Consider the following 23,187-nt stretch of genomic DNA (forward strand, 5'->3'; position numbering starts at 1 on the left):
CAGTGAAAAAGTTGCAGTGGCTGCTGGTATAACAATGTGCAGTCACACAGGTGCAGTGAAAGGTATGCAGGGACTGCTGGTATAACAATGTGCAGTCACACAGGTGCAGTGAAAAGGTTGTAGTAACTGCTGGTATAACAATGTGCAGTCACACAGGTGCAATGAAAATGGATGCACTGACTGCTGGTATATAAAACAGCGTGCAGTCATACAGATGCAGTGAAAGGTATGCAGTGAATGGTATATAAAACAATGTGCGGTCACACAGGTGCAGTGAAAAGGTATGCACGGACTGGTATATAAAACAGCGTGCTGTCACACAGTTGCAGTGAAAGGTATGCAGTGACTGGTATTATAATACAATGTGCATCAGTCACACTAGGCACTGAATGTGCTGGGCCTGGCACAGTATAGCAATTAGCAAGGGCCAGCTGCGATAGACAGGGCAGTATATGCAGTGTCAGTGGGCCACACACAAAAAAAACACATCACAAGAACATTAGCTCTCAAAAGAGCTGTTTTGGGGTGCTTGTCATCAACAAATATCAGCAAGGAGCAAGATAACAGACCTCCTAACTATCGCTTTCCCTATCTCTCCAATGTCTCTCACTTCTCTCACTAATATCACAGCACACAGAGTGAGAAAATGGCCGACGCTGCTGCCTTTTATAGGGGGGGGAGGGTCCAGGAGGGAGTGCAGCCTGATTGGCTGCCATGTGTCTGCTGACTGTGATGTAGAGGGTCAAAGTTTAGCCCAATGATGTAGTATAGGGGGCGGGTTGAACTCGCATAAAGTTCACAATTTGCCGCGAACGCGAATCTGCATTGTTCGTGTGAACAAGTTCGTGTTCGAACCGTTCGGGCCACCTCTAGTGGTTAAGCCAAAAGGGATGTTTGGTATTTACCTCCAGCTCGGATCTGTCGGAAACTGGCAAATAGCATGCAATAGCATTGACAGGCAGCTGAGAGCCAATAGGAAGAACCTCCCCCTCCTGCTTCTCAACCCATTTGCTCCAATGCACTTGTGGGTGGGACTTCAGCATGCGCAAAAAAAGTGGGATCAGCGCATCACCAGGCCGCCTCTGAATGGCCTAAGCTCAGAGATGCGCTGAGCCCCCCCCAGAAACTGCAAACACACCTTGAACCCAAACAGAGGCTCTGCATATACACCAAAGGAAAACTATTAAGTGGGAGCAGCTGACCAGAAATAAATCAATCAAACATAGCAAAGAAATGAACAGCGCTACTTAAAAACAGATGAGTGCTTACCTACAAAAAAGTGCACACCCCACTCATGGGATTCAAATACACAATGAGCATACACATGCATAGCCTGGGCGCGCTACCAGTAAAATTGAGAATTGCGCAAAAAAAGTGGGATCAGCGCATCACCAGGCCGCCTCTGAATGGCCTCAGCTCAGAGATGCGCTGAGCCCCCCCAGAAACTGCAAACGCACCTTGAACCCAAACAGAGGCTCTGCATATACACCAAAGGGAAAACTATTATTCTCAATTTTACTGGTAGCGTGCCCAGGCTATGCATATGCATAGGTAGAATTTAGTTAGTGTTAGGTCCCCTCCCATGGAGGAAAGACTTCTTCGACAGTGGGAGGGACGAGTACCTAACAAATTGCAAATTGTTAGTGGAAACTAACAACCTCCAAGTGGTAGACAGGTCATGTGTATGCTCATTGTGTATTTGAATCCCATGAGTGGGGTGTGCACTTTTTTGCAGGTAAGCACTCATCTGTTTTTAAGTAGCGCTGTTCATTTCTTTGCTATGTTTGATTGATTTATTTCTGGTCAGCTGCTCCCACTTAATAGTTTTCCTTTGGTGTATATGCAGAGCCTCTGTTTGGGTTCAAGGTGCGTTTGCAGTTTCTGGGGGGGCTCAGCGCATCTCTGAGCTGAGGCCATTCAGAGGCGGCCTGGTGATGCGCTGATCCCACTTTTTTTGCGCAATTCTCAATTTTACTGGTCGCGCGCCCAGGCTATGCATATGCATAGGTAGAATTTAGTTAGTGTTAGGTCCCCTCCCATGGAGGAAAGACTTCTTCGACAGTGGGAGGGACGAGTACCTAACAAATTGCAAATTGTTAGTGGAAACTAACATCCTCCAAGTGGTAGACAGGTCATGTGTATGCTCATTGTGAATTGGGACTTCAGCATGGCAGAGCAGGAGATGGAGGCATTCAAAGAGCATTTTCTAAAAACTTCACTTTAGATGTGCAGATCTATATAGTGATACACAGAAGAGTGGCCTCTAGTGGCATGTAAGCACATCTAAAGTGATACAGGAAGCCTTTTTCTCTCTGGCTGTCACAGGACACAGGTAAGTCGCACAGCCTGTTGCAGAAAACCTACTCCACTAGTGAGACTTCTACATACCGAGCAGGGCTTGGTGAATTGAATCAACGTTTTTCTGTAAATTACCATACTTCTAAAATCTTTGTGAATTTGAAAAAAAAAAGTCTAAAATGACTGTTGGTAATACCTAAAATTGTGAATTGTAGCCTTTGTGTTTTGTTAGCCACATGTGATCTTCTTGTGCTTACAGACTCGTGCTTTTGGCTTTCTCTAAAGAAGCTCTGTTTTACTTGCCTCCTGTCATCGTAGTCATTTTGCCTGTACTTACTGGGCATTTACATTTACATCATACAGCTATAGAGTCTGTTTGTTACTAGCATTGTGCACTGGAGTATACGACAGTAGAGAGAGTATCTAAAAAAGTTACTTGTTTCTTGTGTGAAATGCATTGAAGCACATACCATATTTTTCTCATTAGCTTACAGATTTCAGTGAAGTTCCATGTCCTGTCAGGTCTCTTACTCCACAATGGTATCACACCGTCCAGGTGCGGAGGATCCGAGCACTAAGGGCCCGAAGCAACAGTGATCCTCTGCAGGGGAAGAACTTAGGACAAGGGCTTCAGTGGGTAAGTCTTGTTTCTTTTTCTTCAAAATCTAATTTAACCTCCCTGGCATTCAACTTCCTCGGGATATCTGCACAAAAAGTTATCCAATTAATTTTCATAACCTTTTTTTTCCTGTAACTTGCCAAAATGTGTCAAGCAAGGGCCTAGTATACAGTGCAGAAGAGTATTAACGTGTACAGTGGGATGCGAAAGTTTGGGCAACCATGTTAATCGTTTTCCTGTAGAAATCGTTGGTTGTTACGATAAAAAATGTCAGTTAAATATATCATATAGGACAGAGGTCCCCCGTGGGCAGATTTCTGGGGGGCCGCGGCGGATCTGGTCTTTCTCCCTCTCCCCCCAGCGGCCGCCGTTCCTGATACCTTATGAGCGGGCGGCCGCTTTCTTCCTTATATTCCCCATAGCCCCTCTCCTCTTTGAAGCATCTCGTATTACAGCAGCGCTTGCTGTGCGACTGCTGTAAGGAGGGAAGGAGGCGGGGCAGCGTTCCCATGGTAACGGCGATCGCCGCTACAGGAAGCCGCTGCCCTATTTCCTACCCTTCCTTACAGCAGCCGCGTGGGAAGCACTGCTGTAATACGAGGTGCTGCAAGAGGAGAGGAGCTATGGGGAATATAAGGAAGCGACTGCCCGCTTGTAAGGTAACAGGTGTGGCGGCCGCGGGGGGGGGGGGGGGGGGGTAGAGTAGAGGCTACACTGGGCTAACTGTACTGGCGACACTGGGGCAGCGATACTGGGCTAACTATACTTGCTATTCTGGGCTAACTATACTTGCTATACTGGGCTATCTATACTTGCTATTCTGGGCTAACTATACTTGCTATTCTGGGCTATCTATACTTGCTATTCTGGGCTAACTATACTTGCTATTCTGGGCTAACTATACTTGCTATTCTGGGCTAACTATACTTGCTATACTGGGGTAACTACTGGCTATACTGGGCTAACTATACTTGCTATACTGGGGTAACTACTGGCTATACTGGGCTAATTTTACTTGCTATACTGGGCTAACTGTACTTGCTACACTGGGCTAACTATACTTGCTATACTGTGGTAACTGTACTAGCTATACTGGGCTAACTATACTTGCTATACTGGGCTAACTGTACTTGCTATACTGGGCTGACTGTACTTGCTATACTGTGGTAACTGTACTAGCTATACTGGAGTAACTACTGGCTATACTGGGCTAACTATACTTGCTATACTTGGGTACCTACTAGCTATACTGGGCTAACTGTACTGGCTATACTGGGCTAACTGTACTTGCTATACTGGCCTAACTGTACTTGCTATACTAGGCTAACTGTACTTGCTATACTGGGGTAACTATACTTGCTATACTAGGCTAACTGTACTTGCTATAGTGTGGTAACTGTACTTGCTATACTGGGCTAACTACTTGCTATACTGTGGTAACTGTACTTGCTATACTGTGGAATCTGGGAAAAAAGGGGGGGCTGCTGCCGCCGACACTAGCCACGCCCACTCGGGGGGGGGGGCAGAGAAGATTTTGGTCGGGATAGTGGGCCCCGGGCTCAAAAAGGATGGGGACCCCTGATATAGGAGACACACGCAGTGATATTTGAGAAGTGAAATTAAGTTTATTGGATTTACAGAAAGTGCACAATAATTGTTTAAATAAAATTAGGCAGGTGCATACATTTTGTCATTTTATTGATTCCAAAACCTTTAGAACTAATTATTGGAACTCAAATTGGCTTGGTAAGCTGACCCCTGACCTACTTACACAGGTGAATCAAATTATGAAAAAGAGTATTTAAGGGGGTCAATTGTAAGTTTCCCTCCTGTTTTAATTTTCTCTGAAGAGTAGCAACATGGGGGTCTCAAAACAACTCTCAAATGACCTAAAGACAAAGTGTTCACCATCATGGTTTATGGAAAGGATACAGAAAGCTGTCTCAGAGATTTCAGCTGTCTGTTTCTACAGTTAGGAACATATTGAGGAAAAGGAAGACCACAGGCTCAGTTCAAGTTAAGGATCGAAGTGGCAGACCAAGAAAAATCTCGGATAGACAGAAGTGACGAATGGTAAAAACAGTCAGAGTCAACCCACAGACCAGCACCAAAGACCTACAACATCATCTTGCTGCAGATGGAGTCACTGTGCATCATTCAACCATTCGCTGCACTTTACACAAGGAGGTGTTGTATGTGAGAGTGATGCAGAGGAAGCCCACAGCACAAACAGAGCCGCTTGAGGTATGCTAAAGCACATTTGGACAAGCCAGCTTTATTTTGAAATAAGGTGCCACTGATGAAACTAAAATTGAGTTATATGAGCATAACAAGGGGCATTATGCATGGAGGAAAAAAAAACCACAGCATTCCAAGAAAAACACCTGGCTGGATAGTGGCTGGATAGTGTAATGGTTAAGGGCTCTGCCTCTGACACAGGAGACCTGGGTTCGAATCTCGGCTCTGCCTGTTCAGTAAGCCAGCACCTATTCAGTAGGAGACCTTGGGCAAGACTCCCTAACACTGCTACTGCCTATAGAGCGCGTCCTAGTGGCTGCAGCTCTGGCACTTTGAGTCCGCCAGGAGAAAATATAAATTTTCTGTGTTTGTTTGTTTACCTACAGTAAATTATGGTGGTGGTTCCATCATGCTGTGTGGCTGTGTGGCCAGTGCAGGGACTAGTAATCTTGTCAAAGTTGAGGGACGGTTGGATTCCACTCAGTATCAGCAGATTCTGGAGTCCAATGTTCAGAAATCAGTGACAAAGCTGAAGCTGCGCAGGGGCTGGATCTTTCAACAAGACAATGATCCTAAACACTGCTCAAAATCCACTAAGGTATTCAAGCAGAGGAACAAGTACAATGTTCTGGAATGGCCATCTCAGTCCCCAGACCTGAATATAATTGAAAATCTGTGGTGTGAGTTAAAGAGAGCTGTCCATGCTCGGAAGCCATCAAACCTGAATGAACTGGAGATGTTTTGTAAAGAGGAATGGTCCAAAATACCTTCAACCACAATCTAGACTCTCGTTGGAACCTACAGGAAGTGTTTAGAGGCTGTAATTTCTGCAAAAGGAGGATCTACTAAATATTGATTTCATTTAATTTTGTGTTGCCTAAATTTATGCACCTGCCTAATTTTGTTTAAACAATTTTTGCACACTTTCTGTAAATCCAATAAACTTAATTTCACTTCTCAAATATCACTGTGTGTGTCTCCTATATGATATATTTAACTGACATTTTTCATCGTAACAACCAACGATTTATGCAGGATAATCATGACGATTAACAATGTTGCCCAAACTTTCGCATCCCACTGTATGCACGTCAATACTGTTCGCAGCATGTTTTGTATTGACGTGCATAACTATCAATACCGCCAGGGAAGTTAAGTTGAAAAAGTATACATTAACATTAATAATCCATTTTTTTCATCACATATCATTTCATTTTGGACTTACAAGTATAGTTTCAGTAGCTGCATTCCACTATATTTCTCCTGTGAAAATGGCAAAAAATGGTTTTGCGGTAGTTTTTATGATCAGACACTCTTTTAACACTTAACCACTTTACCCCCGCCCGTACGAATTTCTCCGTCCCTTTTTCCATCCTTTAACCCCCAGGGACGGAGAAATCCGTACTTTCCGCGTTCCCGACGCTGTCCGCGCTCCCGCTCGTAAACACGCCGCCCGCCGCTAGTAAACACGCCGCCGCCCGCTCGCCCGGAGATCAATGAACGGGATAATGCATTCCCGTTCATTGATCTAAGCCCCACAATGATCCGCTGCTCTCCTATGGGCAGCGCGATCATTGTGAGAAAAAAACTCACGTGTCCAGCCTCCTTATACTTCCTCCAAGCTCTTCCGGAAGGAAGCTTGGAGGTCGCATTAAAACAAAAAGTTACTGTGGCCATCTTGTGGCCAAATAGTAAACTACACCCTACACATTTTTCACATACAAATAAATGATTTTTACACAAAAAATTAACTCATTACCTCCCACACTCCCCATTTTTTTTTTTTTGTAATAAAAAAAAATTTCAAAAATTTACAATTAAAAAAAATACATAAATAGTTACCTTAGGGACTGAACTTTTTAAATATTTATGTCAAGAAGGTATAACACTGTTACTTTATAAACTATGGGCTTGTAATTAGGGATGGACGCAAAACTGAAAAAAATGCACCTTTTTAATTACAGTAGCATGCATTATTTAAAAACTATAATGGCAGAAAACTGAAAAATTATTATTTTTTTCCCCACATTTTTCCTATTTTCCCATTAAAACACATTTAGAATAAAATTATTCTTGGCATAATGTCCCACCTAAAGAAAGCCTAATTGGTGGCTGAAAAAACAAGATATAGTTCATTTCATTGCGATAAGTAATGATAAAGTTATAGACGAATGAATGGAAGGAGCGCTGAAAGGTGAAAATTGCTCTGGTGCTCAGGGGGTAAAACCCCTCAGTGGTGAAGTGAAGTGGTTAAAGGAACAGTATCAATAACCAAGTGTTCTAAAATGGCAATGTACAAATGATGTCTAAGTAGCTGTGTAAACATTTTCCTACTTTTCATGTTAAATATCAGAGGCAAAAGCTTTAATTCATTATGTGTAGATTATAGCTACGTTTGCAATGTCTCATTTGCAAAGGTATGAATCTCTGCAGTCTGGCATGCTAAGAACAGTGCACTATTAAAACAGAGTTATATGAAAACAAAAGCCTTTCAGGTATCAGGTTTCGCACAAATTACAAATGTTTATGTTGCACATAAGATACATTTCCTCTGCTGTCTCAGACAAAGCTCTCTGCACACATAGGGTTAACAGATGCACTGTGAGAGAATTCCCCCCTCCCCTTGTGGCTCATTCTGCTGTCAGATTACAGCAGACTGCCATCAGAAAAGTGTAAAAAGGAATTAGATAACAGTAAACAAAGAGATAAGGATTCAAATGAATACACCAGTACTTAGCAGCACTTCCCAAACATTTCCTATCGCAATTGAAAAAAACATATTAATCGATACTGTTTCTTTAATTACCTGGGGACAGCCTAACGCCAATGGACGTGGCTGCGACGGCAGCCCCAGGACCACCTGACGTCGATCGGCATCAAGTCCTGGGGCTGCAGTTTCCCAGGGAACGGCTGCGCACTTGCGCGATCGTTCCCTGCCAGTTCACAGAACGGAGTTCCGTGATTAGCCTGCTAGCCGCCGAACGCGGCTAGCAAGCTGTTTGTAAACGAAAGGGGAAAGAAATCCCCTTTGTTTACAACTGTACAGCGCTGCGGTCCCCGGCAGCGCTGTACGAGATCGGCGATCCCCGACCTCTGATTGGCCGGGGAGCGCCGTCCTCTCATAGGCTGATGCTTATGAGAGGCGGAACAGGACGGATTGCCGTCCTGTTCCACTCTCTTTACGGTGACAGGGTGTGATAGTGAACAGCAGAAAACTATGTACTCAGGCTCATCTGACTATCTATACTTGGGGAGGGGGGCTACCTAATACTAGAGGCTTATATGGGTTATCTATACTGGGGAGAAGGGCTACCTAATACTGGGAGCACATTTGTTACCTATACTGGGGTAGGTACAATTCAAGGTGGGGGGCACACTTTTACACTCTTGTCCTCTGTTGCTGGAGAACCTTGTCCTGGCCCTCATATGAATAGTCATAGTAAGCACTGACTGGCCAGAACAGACAAACTCAAAAAAACCTGACTTGATCAAGATATCATTCACCCATCCTCTTATAAACAGTTCAATATTTTCTTAACTTCCATCCAGCAGAGAAAGGGCCTTCCTTTTGGCAATGCATCTTCTTATCTGAACCTAGAGAAACTTGGCGAAGGTTCCTATGCAACTGTGTATAAAGGTATAAGCAGGTAAGTTCTTTAATCTAATTGTGGTATGATACAAATTAGACTTGTATTAGGAATTAAATAAAAGGCTTCTGGTACATTTCAAGAAGACCTGAATGACAAATGTCTGCCCATGCTTGATACTCTTGTAACTCAATGTACTGTAGCTGCCACATTATATTTATCATCTGATCATTGTAGCTACTCCATTCAATATTTCTTATATAGCTAGATAATGACTGAAAAGTGTGAGGAGAGAATTCCAGGGGTGAACAAATTCCAGAGATAAAACTTAAATTCCGTTTACTTGTGGAATTCATTGTTGTTGTGCTGTTCAAAATCTAAAATCGCCCTCATTGCTGTGGTCGCCACTCTTCTGCTACCTCCATTGATAAAGGAGTCTTTCGGAACGCCGTCTTGGTAACTTTAAGCGTGACAGTGCCTCATGTCATATTGTTTTCTGGCTATGTGCATCTACTTGCATTCATATGCTTCTTGTTGCTACATTACCTGCATAGCTGGGAGGGCTTTAACCCCTCCCTGATCAGTGCTGTTTGCAATACTGGACTTTTGTGCTCAAGTGCCCTCTTGCAATTTCTGTTGCGCCTTTACAGTTTGTTGCATATAGTATTTTCGGTTAGTTGCATATTTTTGTATGCAATCATTGTTCAATTAATTACACCCATGTTTGGGCTCTGCTGTTGTGCATTTGTATATATTGTATATATGATTGGCACTGATTTATCCGGTTACCACTAAACCTTGATAATTAAATAAGTGTCATTTGCATTCAAAACATGGTGTGCACTGTGCATGTCTTCTTGTATTATATAAGTTTAGAGCCCATCCCCACTCTGGGCTAGTCCAGGAAAATGTGGTCACACCTAAAATAAAAAATGGTGGAGACCACCAGAAGCTTAGACTCAGGTTTACTATATATAGACTGACTAAAAAGGCACCAAGATACCTTCAGTTGGGATGATGGATATACAATGTCAATGTAGAAGCAGAGTAAATGGATGACTTAATATAGTGTTGCCTTTTTATTGTACAGCAGAACATACAACATATTGTGTGGTGATTACACTTTATGAGGTAGCGTACCATTACAAGTATACATCCACCTGAATGGTGCCTCATGCCTTCATGTCATGTCTGCTTTTGAAATCCATTCTTCATTAGACTTGGGTCCTTAATATGAGTTTTTTGTACCTTTGCATTCCTATTGATTTTGAATAGTTGAAAGAAAATGTTTTATATAGTCTTAGTCTTATCTAAAGCACCCTAAAAACTGTTCAACATAACATGGTTACAAGGAGTTTGTTAATAGTATTCCAAAAATGCATTTGTTTTATGGAATTATCTGTTCTTGTTTCAAACCCTGTTGGATAATGTTCAAAACTTTCAGGCTACCAAAGAGAGGAGCAGTTAGCTTGGCAATAACCTCTAAGCTGAACGTCACATCTCATTGTCAATCCCATCATTGCCTCGATAAAGTGGTCCCGGTGGCCTTGAAGTGTTGGTTTCTTATAGCGTTATGGATTAAACTGTATTATTAGCTGCATTTGGAGTGCTGGCTTTTGTATACTTTTGCTGTTTAAAACACATGCTAGCTTGTATATTTATATTTCAAACTATGCAGTAAATGAATATATGTAAATAATTATTGTATGAGTAATGTATTTGTTTGCGTGTCACTACTATTTCTGAAAAGAGCGATAAATACACCGAACAATAAATAGTGTCATTCATGGTTTAGTCTGTTCCGTATGCAATTCAATTGGCTATTTATAGCAACAGCCGGTTTGCAGTTGTAAATGAACTAGCACTATTGATCTCTTTCTGTGACTGATTTAATAAATACACTTAAACAGATCTATGCGGAACTCCCCAGGGCCTGGATGTGGAACGCTGCTGGTCACGCACTGATACAGTGGATGGATACAAGATATTTTGACCTCCACAGTTACTGCATCTATTTAAATGAACAGTCAGCATCTTTGTATTATTTTTATATCCATCAGCAGCATGTCAAATGCCTAATATGGTGCACATGCTTGTCATTATATACCTTAAAAAGGTAGCTAAACATTTTCAGTAATATAAGGAAAGATGTCCTAATTTGCCATACATGTTTAGTCACAGGACAGTTGGAACTGCTACTAATACTTTTAAAATAACACATAATATTATGGCCTCAATTCACTAAGGTTAACTCCTGTCTTTAATAACTCTTCAGAGCTGTTTTACAGTTATCACAATTATATCACCATGGTGATAACTGTAAAACAGCTCAGAAGAGTTATTAAAGACAGGAGTTAAGGTTAGTGAATTGAGGCCTAAAGAGAACCCGAGGTGGGTTTGAAGAATATTATCTGCATACAGAGGCTGGATCTGTCTATACAGCCCAGCCTCTGTTGCTATCCCAAACCCCCCTAAGGTCCCCCTGCACTCTGCAATCCCTTATAAATCACAGCCACGCTGCTGACAAACAGCTTGTCAGAGCTGGCTGTGTTTATCTCTATAGTGTCAGTCTGCTGCTCTCCCCGCCTCCTGCAGAACTCCAGTCCCTGCCTGCATCCCTTCCCTACCTGCTGATTGGAGGGAAGGGATGGGGGCAGGGACCGGAGCTATGCAGGAGGCGGGGGAGCAGCTGAGACAGAAACTACAGATGTAAACACAGCCACACAGCGCGGCTGTGATTTATGAGGGATTGCAGAGTGCAGGGGGACCTTAGTGGGATTTGGGATAGCAACAGAGGCTGGGCTGTATAGGCAGATCCAGCCTCTGTATGCAGATGACATTCTTTAAACACACCTCGGGTTCTCTTTAAACATATTTTTAATTATAAATGAAATTTAATTTTTAAAAGTAAACTCAAGCCTTGTTTACATGGGTGGTTTTGTAACACAAAACACAGCATTTTTCTATCCCTCAGCCTGCATGACATACGGCCAGAAACCCACAAGGAGCGATTTTCTGTGCGCTTTGCGACTTGAAAACTCTTGCTAATGTAATGCTATGGGTGTGATCCCACTTGAGTGATGTGATTTCATAAAAATCCCCCATAGCAAGAGCTTTTTCAAATCACTTGTGGGTTTCTGGCCTAACAGTGTTTTAGGACATGATGGTTGAAGCTGGTTAAGGTGCAGAATAAAGCACCCATGGGGCAAAAAGAAGAGAAGCACATGACGTGGTGGTTAACTGCCTCCAATATAAATAGTCAATGTGATTACAAACATATACAGACAGTCCCCTACATACAAACGACTCGAGTTACAATGTTTCAGAGATACAAACAAAGTGGTCTTCATGTACAAAATACATAGTGCTGTTTTTAATTACATATTTTTGTTGTTAAATATTACAGTATTGTATAAATTGTTATAACTAGTTTAAAGTGACACTGAGCACCTTTTGAAAACACAGTTTGCACTTACCTGGGGGTTCCTCCAGGCTACCGTAGGCCGCAAGGTCCTCTGGCGTCCTCCTGGCTCCTTTCTCAGTCCCACAGGTGCCTCCATTAATCGGCGACTTCGGCCTGAAGTCGCCAGTACACGTCCCCGCCGCACACGCTATGCGTCATCACGCCAGCGGCTACGTGTCATCATGCCGGCCAGCGCGAGAGTCCTGCGCATGCACGGTTCAGAGTTAGAAAACTGCATATGCGCAGGACTCTCATGATGCGTAGCTGCCGCCATGATGACGCATAGCGAGTGCAGCGGGGATGCGTACTGGCGACTTCATGCCAAAGTCACAAATTAACAGAGCTGCCAGCTGGACCGGGAGAGGAGCCATGAGGATGCCGGAGGACCGCGTGGTCCTGGAGGAAGCCCCAGGTAAGTGCAAATGGTGTTTTTAAAAGGTGCTCAGTGTCCCTTTAAAGTACATTAAAAGCACTTTGATAACTGCCAAAAACATTGTTTACGCTATATGTCCAAATACAGAGTTCTCCGAAATCAAATCGCTTGTCCACGTTTCGCCATATTTAATACAGTAATCAACTTACAAACAATCTCCCGGAATGGAACCTGTTTGTAAGTAGGAGATCACCAGTATAAGGCATCTTTCTCGTGAATTTTTCCATGTTTTCTGCTGTAAAAGGGACCGTAGTGCAAGCAAGAAAAGTACCATAGAAAGCCATTCTGACACTGCAGCTTTAACCTCTGTCACACAAAGAAAAAAAGGCCTTTGGGACTGGATGCTACTTCCTGTTATCCCAGAATTCTTCACACAGAAGATTGTTTTACATATATATAATATTTTTCAGAAGACTAAAATGTCTGGTTTAGCCGCCTTTAACCTACCCAGCGTTCAATTTCCCCAGGATTTCTGTACAAACAGTGATAAAAATTATTTTTAAAACTTTTTTTTTCCTGTAACTTGCCAAAATGTGTCAAGCAAGGGTCTAGTATACAGTGCAGGAGAGTATTGATGTGTATGCATGTTTATACTGTTCACAGCATGTTTTTTTGAATGGACATTTCTGTCCATACCGCTAGGGAGGTTAAAATGGATAACAAAATGCAGAACAAACACTTACAAAAAACTGTAAAGTCAGTTACTAACCATAGGTAGATATAGTGAGTGTGCTAAATGATTTGAGAATGTCCGGGGAAGGCAAGATAATAGGAGACAGGGAATAGAACATAAAGGACAAAAAAAGGTCAGGGAAAGATGGAAAATAAAGCTTTGTATGCTTGTATGACTCAATTCACCTTGGAGGATCAGGACTCGGACCATTAGGCAACAGTGAAGAGCTGGCTCTGTACAGATGCGCCACTAGTCCTGAGGCTAGCAACACATCTGTTGCTATGGAAGGGGCAGAGGGACAAGCACATGACAAAGCATCTTATTGTGGGTGGGGTAAGGGGGGAGAAGAATGTACTCAGGAGTCTCTCGGCCATTGGGGATCCCATCATGCCGGATCTTTACCAGATGTCGGGCAGCTGCTGTACACACGCTGGATTCACTCTAGATTCTCAACTGAGACAGTCTTTATTGGCCGCCACGACCGCGTTCAGTCCAGCATGTGTACATAGCATGAAGAGGAGAGGAACTGTATTAAAATTTCTACTTATTACTAGCATAAATTTTTCAGTCATCGTTGTAAAATCTTTTTTGCCCTGCCCTGTAGCAAGGATGGAAAAGAGGCACCAATAACAGGATAAAACCGTTAAAAAACTTTTAAAAGAGGAGGTAGTGGTGAACTTACCTCCCCAGTAAGTAGACACCGAATTTGTTGATCAACAATGAAATGTATTTATACACTCTACAATGCAACACGTTTTGCAGGATTAAACCTGTTTCATCAGACAATAACGGGAGCAATAACTAGTAACTGGATGGTGTACCGGTTAAGGGCTCTGCCTTTGCCATGGGAGACCAGGGTTTGAATCCTGGCTAGGGTCAGTACCTATTCAGTAAGAAGTCCTTGGGCAAGACTCCCTAACAATACAGGGTGGCTTCTTGAGCATGTCCCAGTGGCTGCAGCTCTCGAGCACATTGAGTCTAATAGGAGAAAAGCGCTATACAAATGTTCAGATTATTATTATCACTGGTCAGTGTAGCTGCCAAGCGCCTCTATGTCTTTTCTTACCCTGATTTACATTCTGAAATGTATCACAGGTAGCGTCATCTTCAGTGCTGGGGGGGGGGGTACATCTCTGGGGAATGTTTGTGTACTTTGAAGCCAGAAGATGTCAGTAGAAATAAAGCCTAGACTCCCAGAGTGCTCTGGGAGGAGAATTCTGTATAACTAAACAGTCTGTGCTGTGACATCACTGGAAGGGCAGGGCTACAAACGAATTTACAGCATTATATAGATATAGGAAGTGTTTCTGATGCTGAAACCAGGTTAATTAACGTAAAAGTGGCTATCCTGACTCATTATGAGTCTTTGTTACAGAATCTTGCGTCAGTTCCATTCAGCTCACTTCTGGCTCAGATCTGTTCTAATGGCGCTCAAAATTATGGTGCAATTTAAATTATAATGCCATAACTGAAGTATAGCCACCTGGCTGTGTGCAACTGGTTTCATATCTTAATCTTACAAATCTTAAAGGGACTCCGAGCAGTGCAGAAACTATGGAAAGATGCATATCATTTTAAAGCTCTGTTTCTCCTCTTTCCAATGATATATAAACCGTCACCCTACGCCTTTTAGTTTTCGCTATTTTCGCGATTGAAATTGCCACGGCCACAATTTCAATCGTGAAAATAAAGAAAACTAAAAGGCATAGGGCAACGATTTAGGTGTCGCCAGAAAGAGGAGAAAGAGAGCTTTAAAATGATATCCATCTTTCCATAGTTACATTGTATTACACAGGCCGACTTTTTCTGCTGAATGGAGCTGCTGACACTGGGGAAAGTGTCGTCCTGAGTAATACAAGTAACTATGGAAAGATGCATATCATTTTAAAGCTCTCTTTCTCCTCTTTCTGGCGACACCTAAATCGTCGCTCTACGCCTTTTAGTTTTCTTTATTTTCGCGATTGAAATCGCGGCCGCTGCAATTTCAATCGCGAAAATAGCGAAAACTAAAAGGCGTAGGGCGGCGGTTTATATATCATTGGAAAGAGGAGAAAGAGAGCTTTAAAATGATATGCATCTTTCCATAGTTCCTGCACTGCTCGGAGTCCCTTTTAATTAGTAGTGTGAGTTCAGGAGTCATGTGGGCAAAATTCAGCACACCAAGCAGCTATTGAAACGTAGCTACAAACACATGCTAGCAAAGGCAGCTTGTTAAATAAGCAAGAATGTTAAGACAAATTCAAGATAATACCAAAAGTGGAACAGACTGATGTGTGTAGCACAAAGGGCCTGATTCACAAAGCTTTTCTGTTAAATTATCTTACCATATTTATTAACTGGCATTTTATCTCTCCTTAAATGACTTAACTCATGATTTACCTCTCCTTACCTCTCCTTATTTAACTTAACTCATGGTTTAGCTCTCCTTATCTAACTTAACTCATAATTTAGCTCTCTTTATCTAACTTAACTCATGGTTTAGCTCTCCTTATCTAACTTAATTCATGGTTTAGCTCTCCTTATTTGACATAACTAATGGTTTAGCACTCCTTATCTATTTATCTCATGAATTATCTCTACTTACTTGTTTATCTCATGCATTAGCACTCCTTACAGTTAAGGTGAAAATAATAATAAAAATAACACAAGAGAAAAGAGACACCCCCTTTTAAATACATCTATTTAGCACTATCTGAGCACAGAATAATTGATCAAAAAGGCCAAGAGTAAATGCAAAGAAGTATTTATTAATGCCAACTACAAAATTAAAAACAATTAAAAACAAAACAACCGTGCCTAGGCCATGGGCCCCTAGTGTAATTAATGAGATGCCTGAGCCCTACATACATAAGGTACAAAAATATTACGATTGTTGCGTCTTTCTCAAGAGATTGTGGTCTCCATATCTTCCAGTAGCAGATGTGTGTAAGAAGATAAGATATAGACTGACACTGTGCCGCAATCAAATCAGGGGAGAGGTGCACACAACCTGTCCTATATAAAAAATACATGCCTTTCAACTTCCAACGTCTGCGCCAAAAAATTAAGTGCTAGTGCTGAGGGTACAACAACATTGCAAACATGGAAGGGAAGGGTTCAGTGCAAAACAACGCAGAAAAGTATTAACAAACCAGTAATTCACACAATACAATTCTATTTTCAAAAGTAAATACACTTAAAAACAGTGTCCTAAACTGTGCTGAAACACATATGGTTGTACTCCCAAAGTGGGTGTACAATCAAATTGGTGAGGTAGATAAGGCTGTGAAATAGAATAGTAGCAGAATATAATCCATTTAGTGAGGTAGGTAGAAACTGTGAGGTAGATTGGAAGCAGAATATGGGAGAAAGTAGCGCAAGGCGATTATCAATTATATTCTGCTACTATTCGTGGCTGCGAGGCTTCAGATTATGAGAGGACGTGACCAGGCGGCCGCAATATACTCAGAAGGCGGTCGCGATCTACTGGTAGATCGCGATCGACCTATTGGGCACCCAGGATATACAGGAACTAAGTCCAAAAAAGGCTGATTAGCAGAAAGCTTACTTTATTATTTACCTCTAAGTTAACCAATAAATTATATCATCCTGATCCAAAAATTCTTACTCAAAAACAACCAAAGCCAAAAGCTCACCATGACAACCTGGCAACAGGTATTGTTTAAAAAGAAATAAATATGACACCCTCCATATACCTTCAACAAATTCTGGTTGCTTAGAAATCAATCTGGACAGCTGTGGGGAGCAGGAAGGGTATTGCTGTTGTTTGTTTTTTGTTTGTTTGTTAGATTTTAGTTTATCCTTTAGAACTGTCCAAATTTAGGGCTAATTTACACTGCACAAGCTTTTTAAGCGCTGGTGATTGTATTAGCAAGAGCTTTTAAAATCACACCGCGCTTAGAAATGCTCTTGTAGTGCGAACCAGCCCTTAGGCTCTAGTTATAGGACTTCCATCATGGTGCCTCCATTATACTCATCCTATTTTAGCAATATTCTGTGGTCAGTGGTGGCTCCAGCTTCAATTTTTTTTAAGGGGGGGGGGCACGATGGCTGGCTGGTGGGGCCCGTTTGGGTGATCAAAATTGGCTAATTTAAAAGCAAAACAGTAAGCTTTCAGCTTGTAAGCCTTCTTCAGACTCTATTCCTGTTGACTGACAATGTTAGAACATATAATCAGAAGGAGGTAGACAGATGTTTTTGGAAATATAAGTATCATCCAGATACATTAATTACAAGGGATCTTGCAAGGATTGTGAGGTTTTTATGGTAACTAGATAAGACCCTTGGTTTACTTAAAGAGAACCCGAGGTGGGATTTACTTATGCTAGTGGGGCACAGAGGCTGGTTGTGCACACTAACACCAGCCTCTGTTGCCCCATGGTGTGCCTCCAAGACCCCCCTGCGCACCGCTATACCCCCCGCAGTGCTGGTGACACGCAGCGTGTCGCCAGCGCAATGTTTACCTCTCGCCTGTCTGTTAGCGCCACTCCCCCGCCTCCTCCATATCGGCGCTACTTGCTCGCGTCCCTTTCCTCCCGCTGATAGGCGGGGGAGCGGCGCTAACAGACAGGCGAGAGGTAAACATTGTGCTGGCGACACGCTGCGTGTCACCAGCACTGCGGGGGGTATAGCGGCGCGCAGGGGGGTCTTGGAGGCACACCATGGGGCAACAGAGGCTGGTGTTAGTGTGCACAACCAGCCTCTGTGCCCTACTAGCATAAGTAAATCCCACCTCGGGTTCTCTTTAATGCCTACATACACTCAGGCTGACATGGAGAGTTTTTTACAGACCCTCTCCTGTTCAGTATATGCTGCTGGAGCCTGAAAACATTTAACTGTATGTTACTGAGCAGGGGGACATTCGGTAGGGGGGACAGTGCCCCAGCGTGCCCCATTGTAGTGCCATGTCTATGGTGATGCCTGCAGAGAGCAAGATTTATGGATACTAGTTTTGTTTTCACTAACAGGGCTAAAATTAGGCCATATGTGTACTGTCTGTGAAATTCACAGACAGTTGGAGACCCTAGATGTCTTTTGTTGTGGTTACAAATCTTTGCAAATACTGCAGGCTGCTCACATAACCCACTGTTGCGATTTATTCCTTTCTCCTATCAATCATCATTTTCACTGTTAGAAAATATGTGGTTGATGTTTATACATGTAGAGAGTGCCATCTGCTGTACACAGTGCATACTACATGCAATGTGCCACTCAGAACATTAAAAGTAAATAATAAAATGCATCTGTCATAAGGGAGCATCCAGTGTAACTAACACTGTTAATGAGAATAATATAAACATGTTCTACTTTCTAAGTACAAAGAGGAGTTTATTTTCAGATAGGTGGGAACGTTAAACATATCTCCTTGGAAACGGAAACTTGTTGGTTTCATTAATTGTACTTCTAAACACTGATGGGAGTCAGTGATAAATGGCATCTTACATTTATTTATGCTTTCTTTGTATAGATACCAATCTATCTACACCCTTTAATATGAGTATTTGCTATCATGTGTATGGCTATTATTTGTGATGATTAAAGGGACACTGAGCACCTTTTAAAAACACAATTTGTACTTACCTGGGGCTTCCTCCGGCCCACTGTAGGTCTTGATGTGCCCTGGCATCCTCCTGGCTTCTCTCCCGGTCCCACAGGTGGCTCTGTTAATCGTCAACTTCGGCCTGAAATCGACAGTACCCATCCCCGCCGCGTGCGCTACGCGTCATCACTCCGCCCGCTATGCATCATCACGCTGGCCAGCGTGAGAGTCCTGCCCATACGCAGTCCAGAGTTAGAGAACAGCTCATGCGCAGGACCCTCAAGCCGGCCGGTGTGATGACGCGTAGCGGCCAGTGTGGACGGGTACCGGTGACCTAAGGCTGAAGTAGCCGATTGATGGAGCCGACTGTCTGCCCGGGAGAGGAGCCAGGAGGATGCCAGGGGACCTTGCGGCCTACGGTGGGCTGGAGGAAACCCCAAGTAAGTGCAAATTGTGTTTTTAAAAGGTGCTTAGTGTCCCTTTAATAAGATGCAAGTTCTTATGCAAATCCCATGCAACATTGAACTCAAATAAGTGCAGGAGCTGCAATGATGAGGAGCCCACTGGCGTGCCGCAGACAAATACATATAGATCTTGCTGATAAAACTACACGGAGGGTGTGATTTATTAAAGTGTTTCTACAGAACTCTAAGCATTCCCAATAGGAATAACATCATTGATCCAGCAAGTGATCATTCTCAGGTCATTTCAGAAACAGTTAAATCTTCCCTAAATCCCTGGGTTATCCTCATGGAGTTTTCATCTGTAGTAAAGGTGATTGAATAAGACACTATGCCATTATTCACACAATCATAATATCTGATGCAACTGTTTGAAAAAAATATATTTTTGAAAAAGTCACATGACCCTGAGTTCCATGCCCAAAGTATAAAGCTGCTGGCTGAGTGGATGGTTCCTTCTTTAAAAAAATCACCTGACCATGTTCAACCCACCCTGAGCTCCTCCATGACTTCTTCCTGTAGATAGGAGAGGGGAGGAATTCAGAATTGTAAAGCTCATAGACATGGCCACTGGATTCATATTTTTTCCACCCCTAGGTCAAGTGTCTTATGCCCCTCCCCTTCCTTCATGCATAGGATTGCCACCTCATGCCACCTCATCCCTTTAAATACTGGCACATATGAATTATACAGGTTCTTGGGCTAATCACACATAACCAGTGCAGTGCCTAAACTGCATCTAACTAGCCACAAGGCATGTATAATTCATATGTGCCGGTATTTAAAGGGATGAGATGGCAACCCTGTACATGCAGCATCCATTTTCTTGCATAACATCCTTGTACAGCAGCTCTCCTCTTGCATAGTCAGATCCACTTTAAGCATCTCCTCTCTCCCATGTGTTGCCCCAATTTGTAACCTACTTTTTACACCTGAATATTTTTCTTTTCCATATGTAGCAACCCCTTATCCATGTGTTTTGTTTTTGTTTTTTTTCTAATCTTTGCATTTCAGTCATTGACCATCCCTATCAGTGAAATGCAAATAACTCTGGTTTCCATGCATAGTTCATACAGAGTGTATGCAGATTGGAATTGGATCAATCAAATTAACTTCTTGCAGAATTTGATTGGCCCAATTCCAAGGTGCGTAAAATTTGTAATTGACCATTGTTGTTCAGCATCAAGTGGTTAAGTTTTGCCATCTAGTAGTGGATTTTAAAAAATGTTTGGGCATGATTGTTTTATATATGGAGTAAGTTACTATTTGTAATGTGGGGCCCAAGTTGTAGTGATAAGTAACTAAAACGTGTATCATTTTATAATATCATAGTGCACATGCCTATTACAATTAGTTTTCCAATAATAAGTGGATTATGTATTGCTAGCAAGATGGGCATTGACAGATTTTTTATGTTGTCTTTGTATTATTGATTATACAAGGTTTGGACTGACAACATATTGTTACAGAGTTTCTGGCAAATTTTAGTATGTCTAATGATTTCTGATTGGTTTTAAGAGTCTCTAATAAATGAGATGTTTCATATTTAGTTCCTGAGTTTAAGTATTTCAGTACATTACTGTACTATAGTGTATTTACTTTTAAGCCCATTGAAGATCTACTTACAGTAGTTCTAAATTATATACATTTTAGAATCAGTTGATGCATGTGGTCAGTGTATAAACCACGTCAACACTAATTTTCTATTATAACTGGCATCCTTTTAAAATGTGTACTCCTTTAAAACACAATGTAGTTTTTCAGTTTATTTCAAGGGGTCACATGAACAGGACACATTTAGGCTCAGTAGGATATTTTGATGGAATAGACAGGAACTAATGGGTTTGTTATGCTTCCAAATCATTAAAAGCCTTCTGTTTCCATTGACTTTGAACAAACTCTAAGCAATATTTCAAATATTAATATTGAGCATTGATTAGTACGAGCCAATCTTTATTGCAGTTGAATTTCAATCCTCATATAAAGAAAATTGTGTGGCTGGAGGAAGGTATGAAACGTGCGTCTTAAGGTGCGTACACACCTTTGACTTGTGTCGCCCGCCGGGGATCGGAACCCCATCTCCTTGGACGACATTGCTGGGCCGGGCTGAACAGATGCAAACTTAGCTGTGTAGCTGACAACGCATACTGTTGCTATGCGGGGGAGTGGAGGGATGATGAAGCGGTGCATTTACGTCCTGCGATGGACAGGGGAGCAGCATCTCCAGAAAAGTTGGCCGTACGTCTGATCTGTTGGGCAGAACGCTTGTGGGTTGGGGGTTGCCATACACACGTTTGTTTATCGGCTGAGGCAGTCATTATCAGGCCGACACAGCCGACTTTAGTCAAGCCTGTGTACGAGCCTTTAAAGAGACTCTGTAACACATTTTTGAGCCTTTTTTCTTCTGTCCTATAAGTTCCTATTACTGTTCTAATGTGGTCTGTCTTACTGCAGCCTTTCCTACTTGCACTGTCTCTGTAATAAATCTTATCTCCTTTCCTCTGTCGTGTCTGTCGGGTTGAGGCTGGAATGTGTGGAATGTGCAGCGCTGCTTGTCATTGGCAGAAGCTTTACACACCCCCTCCAAGCTCTGCATCAGTCACACAGTAAGCGGTTCTCAGCCTATGATACTCTGGTTAGAAGCCAGTCTATTGTTTGTAAACACTGCCTAGAACTGTTAATTACAAGCCTGGATTGCAGCAGGGAGTGGCAGAAACAGCACAGAGGGGCACAGGAGAACATAAGGAATAGAATGGTATTGTTTTAGTGTAAGAATTTTAGAGTAAAGATTCTCTTTGAGTCTGTGTTGCTCCCCTTAGATGCATTAAATATATTTTTTTGTTTAGTGCCATGAGGAAATATTGAATATGTGGAACCTAAGTTGGTTCTAACTTCTCATTCAGGTGTTCTACAAAAAATAGTCTAATGGTGCCCATACATGGTGCATTTTTTTCATTTTTTTCCATTTGAGAAATTTTGTTTGATTATTCTGTTAGATCAAATATAAACATGTCCGATCAGATTTTCTCGAAAACATTTTCTAATCGTTCGTTTTTCTTGATCTAAAGAAAAGATTATTTTCAATTTTCATTCAATTCAATCGTTTTGGTCGAATAAATGGGAAAATCAAATGTTTTTATTGTACCGTGTATGGGCACCATTAGATAGCGGTGATAAGTGGCAAGCTCTACGTTATTTATATCAACTCATGCAACTAAACTTTCAATGCAGTTCTTTATTTTTTTATAATAATCTGTAAAGGTAACAGAATTTCTGCAGTTGAAAACACTGGGGTTGGTTCAATAAGCTGAAGGATTGTGAACTGAGATCCTATAGTTTGGTCTGCCGCTGCGGCAGTGATTTGTGCAATGTAATCACATCCTTCCCTGGAGGCATTTCGGCTGCATAGTGCAGAGCTGAAGTCTCTCTGGGCACAGTAGAAGTTGTGACTGGCACCAATGAAAGAAAGGTGTACACACAGTACGTGGATATTTCTCTATTTACTGCTGGCATTGCTTTGCTAAATTGCTATGGCTGCAACATTTAACCTTTTCACCTCGAAGTGTTTTTCCTCTTAAAAAATCAGAGCAATTTTCACCCGTCAGCGCTCCTTCCATTCATTCACCTATAACTTTATTAATACTTATCACAACGAAACAATCTATATCTTGGTTTTTTTTGCCACTGATTACGCTTTCTTTGGGGGGTACTTTTTGCTAAGAATTGTTTTATTCTAACTCTGTTTTAATGGGAATAATAAGAAAAAAAATTCATTATTTCTCAGTTTTCGGCCATTATAGTTTCAAAATAAAACATGCTACCGTAATTAAAACCCACACATTTTATTTGCCCATTTGTATCAGTTATTGCAACATT

General features: G+C 42.0%; 1 protein-coding gene across 5 annotated transcripts in view; it reads left to right on the forward strand.

Moving 5' to 3' along the window:
• CDK15 (cyclin dependent kinase 15) overlaps positions 1–23,187 on the forward strand; it is a 276,452-nt gene that overhangs the window by 64,848 nt on the left and 188,417 nt on the right. For 4 of the 5 annotated variants that reach the window (XM_068245105.1, XM_068245101.1, XM_068245104.1 and 1 more), the window contains 2 exons: positions 2,786–2,935; positions 8,705–8,802. In XM_068245105.1, the coding sequence (XP_068101206.1) occupies positions 2,786–2,935; positions 8,705–8,802 (248 nt within the window). The remainder of the gene's footprint in view (positions 1–2,785; positions 2,936–8,704; positions 8,803–23,187) is intronic. The other variant, XM_068245102.1, reaches the window with a different exon arrangement.

This window comes from Hyperolius riggenbachi, chromosome 7 (assembly GCF_040937935.1).
Source record: "Hyperolius riggenbachi isolate aHypRig1 chromosome 7, aHypRig1.pri, whole genome shotgun sequence".
Lineage (NCBI taxonomy): Eukaryota > Metazoa > Chordata > Amphibia > Anura > Hyperoliidae > Hyperolius > Hyperolius riggenbachi.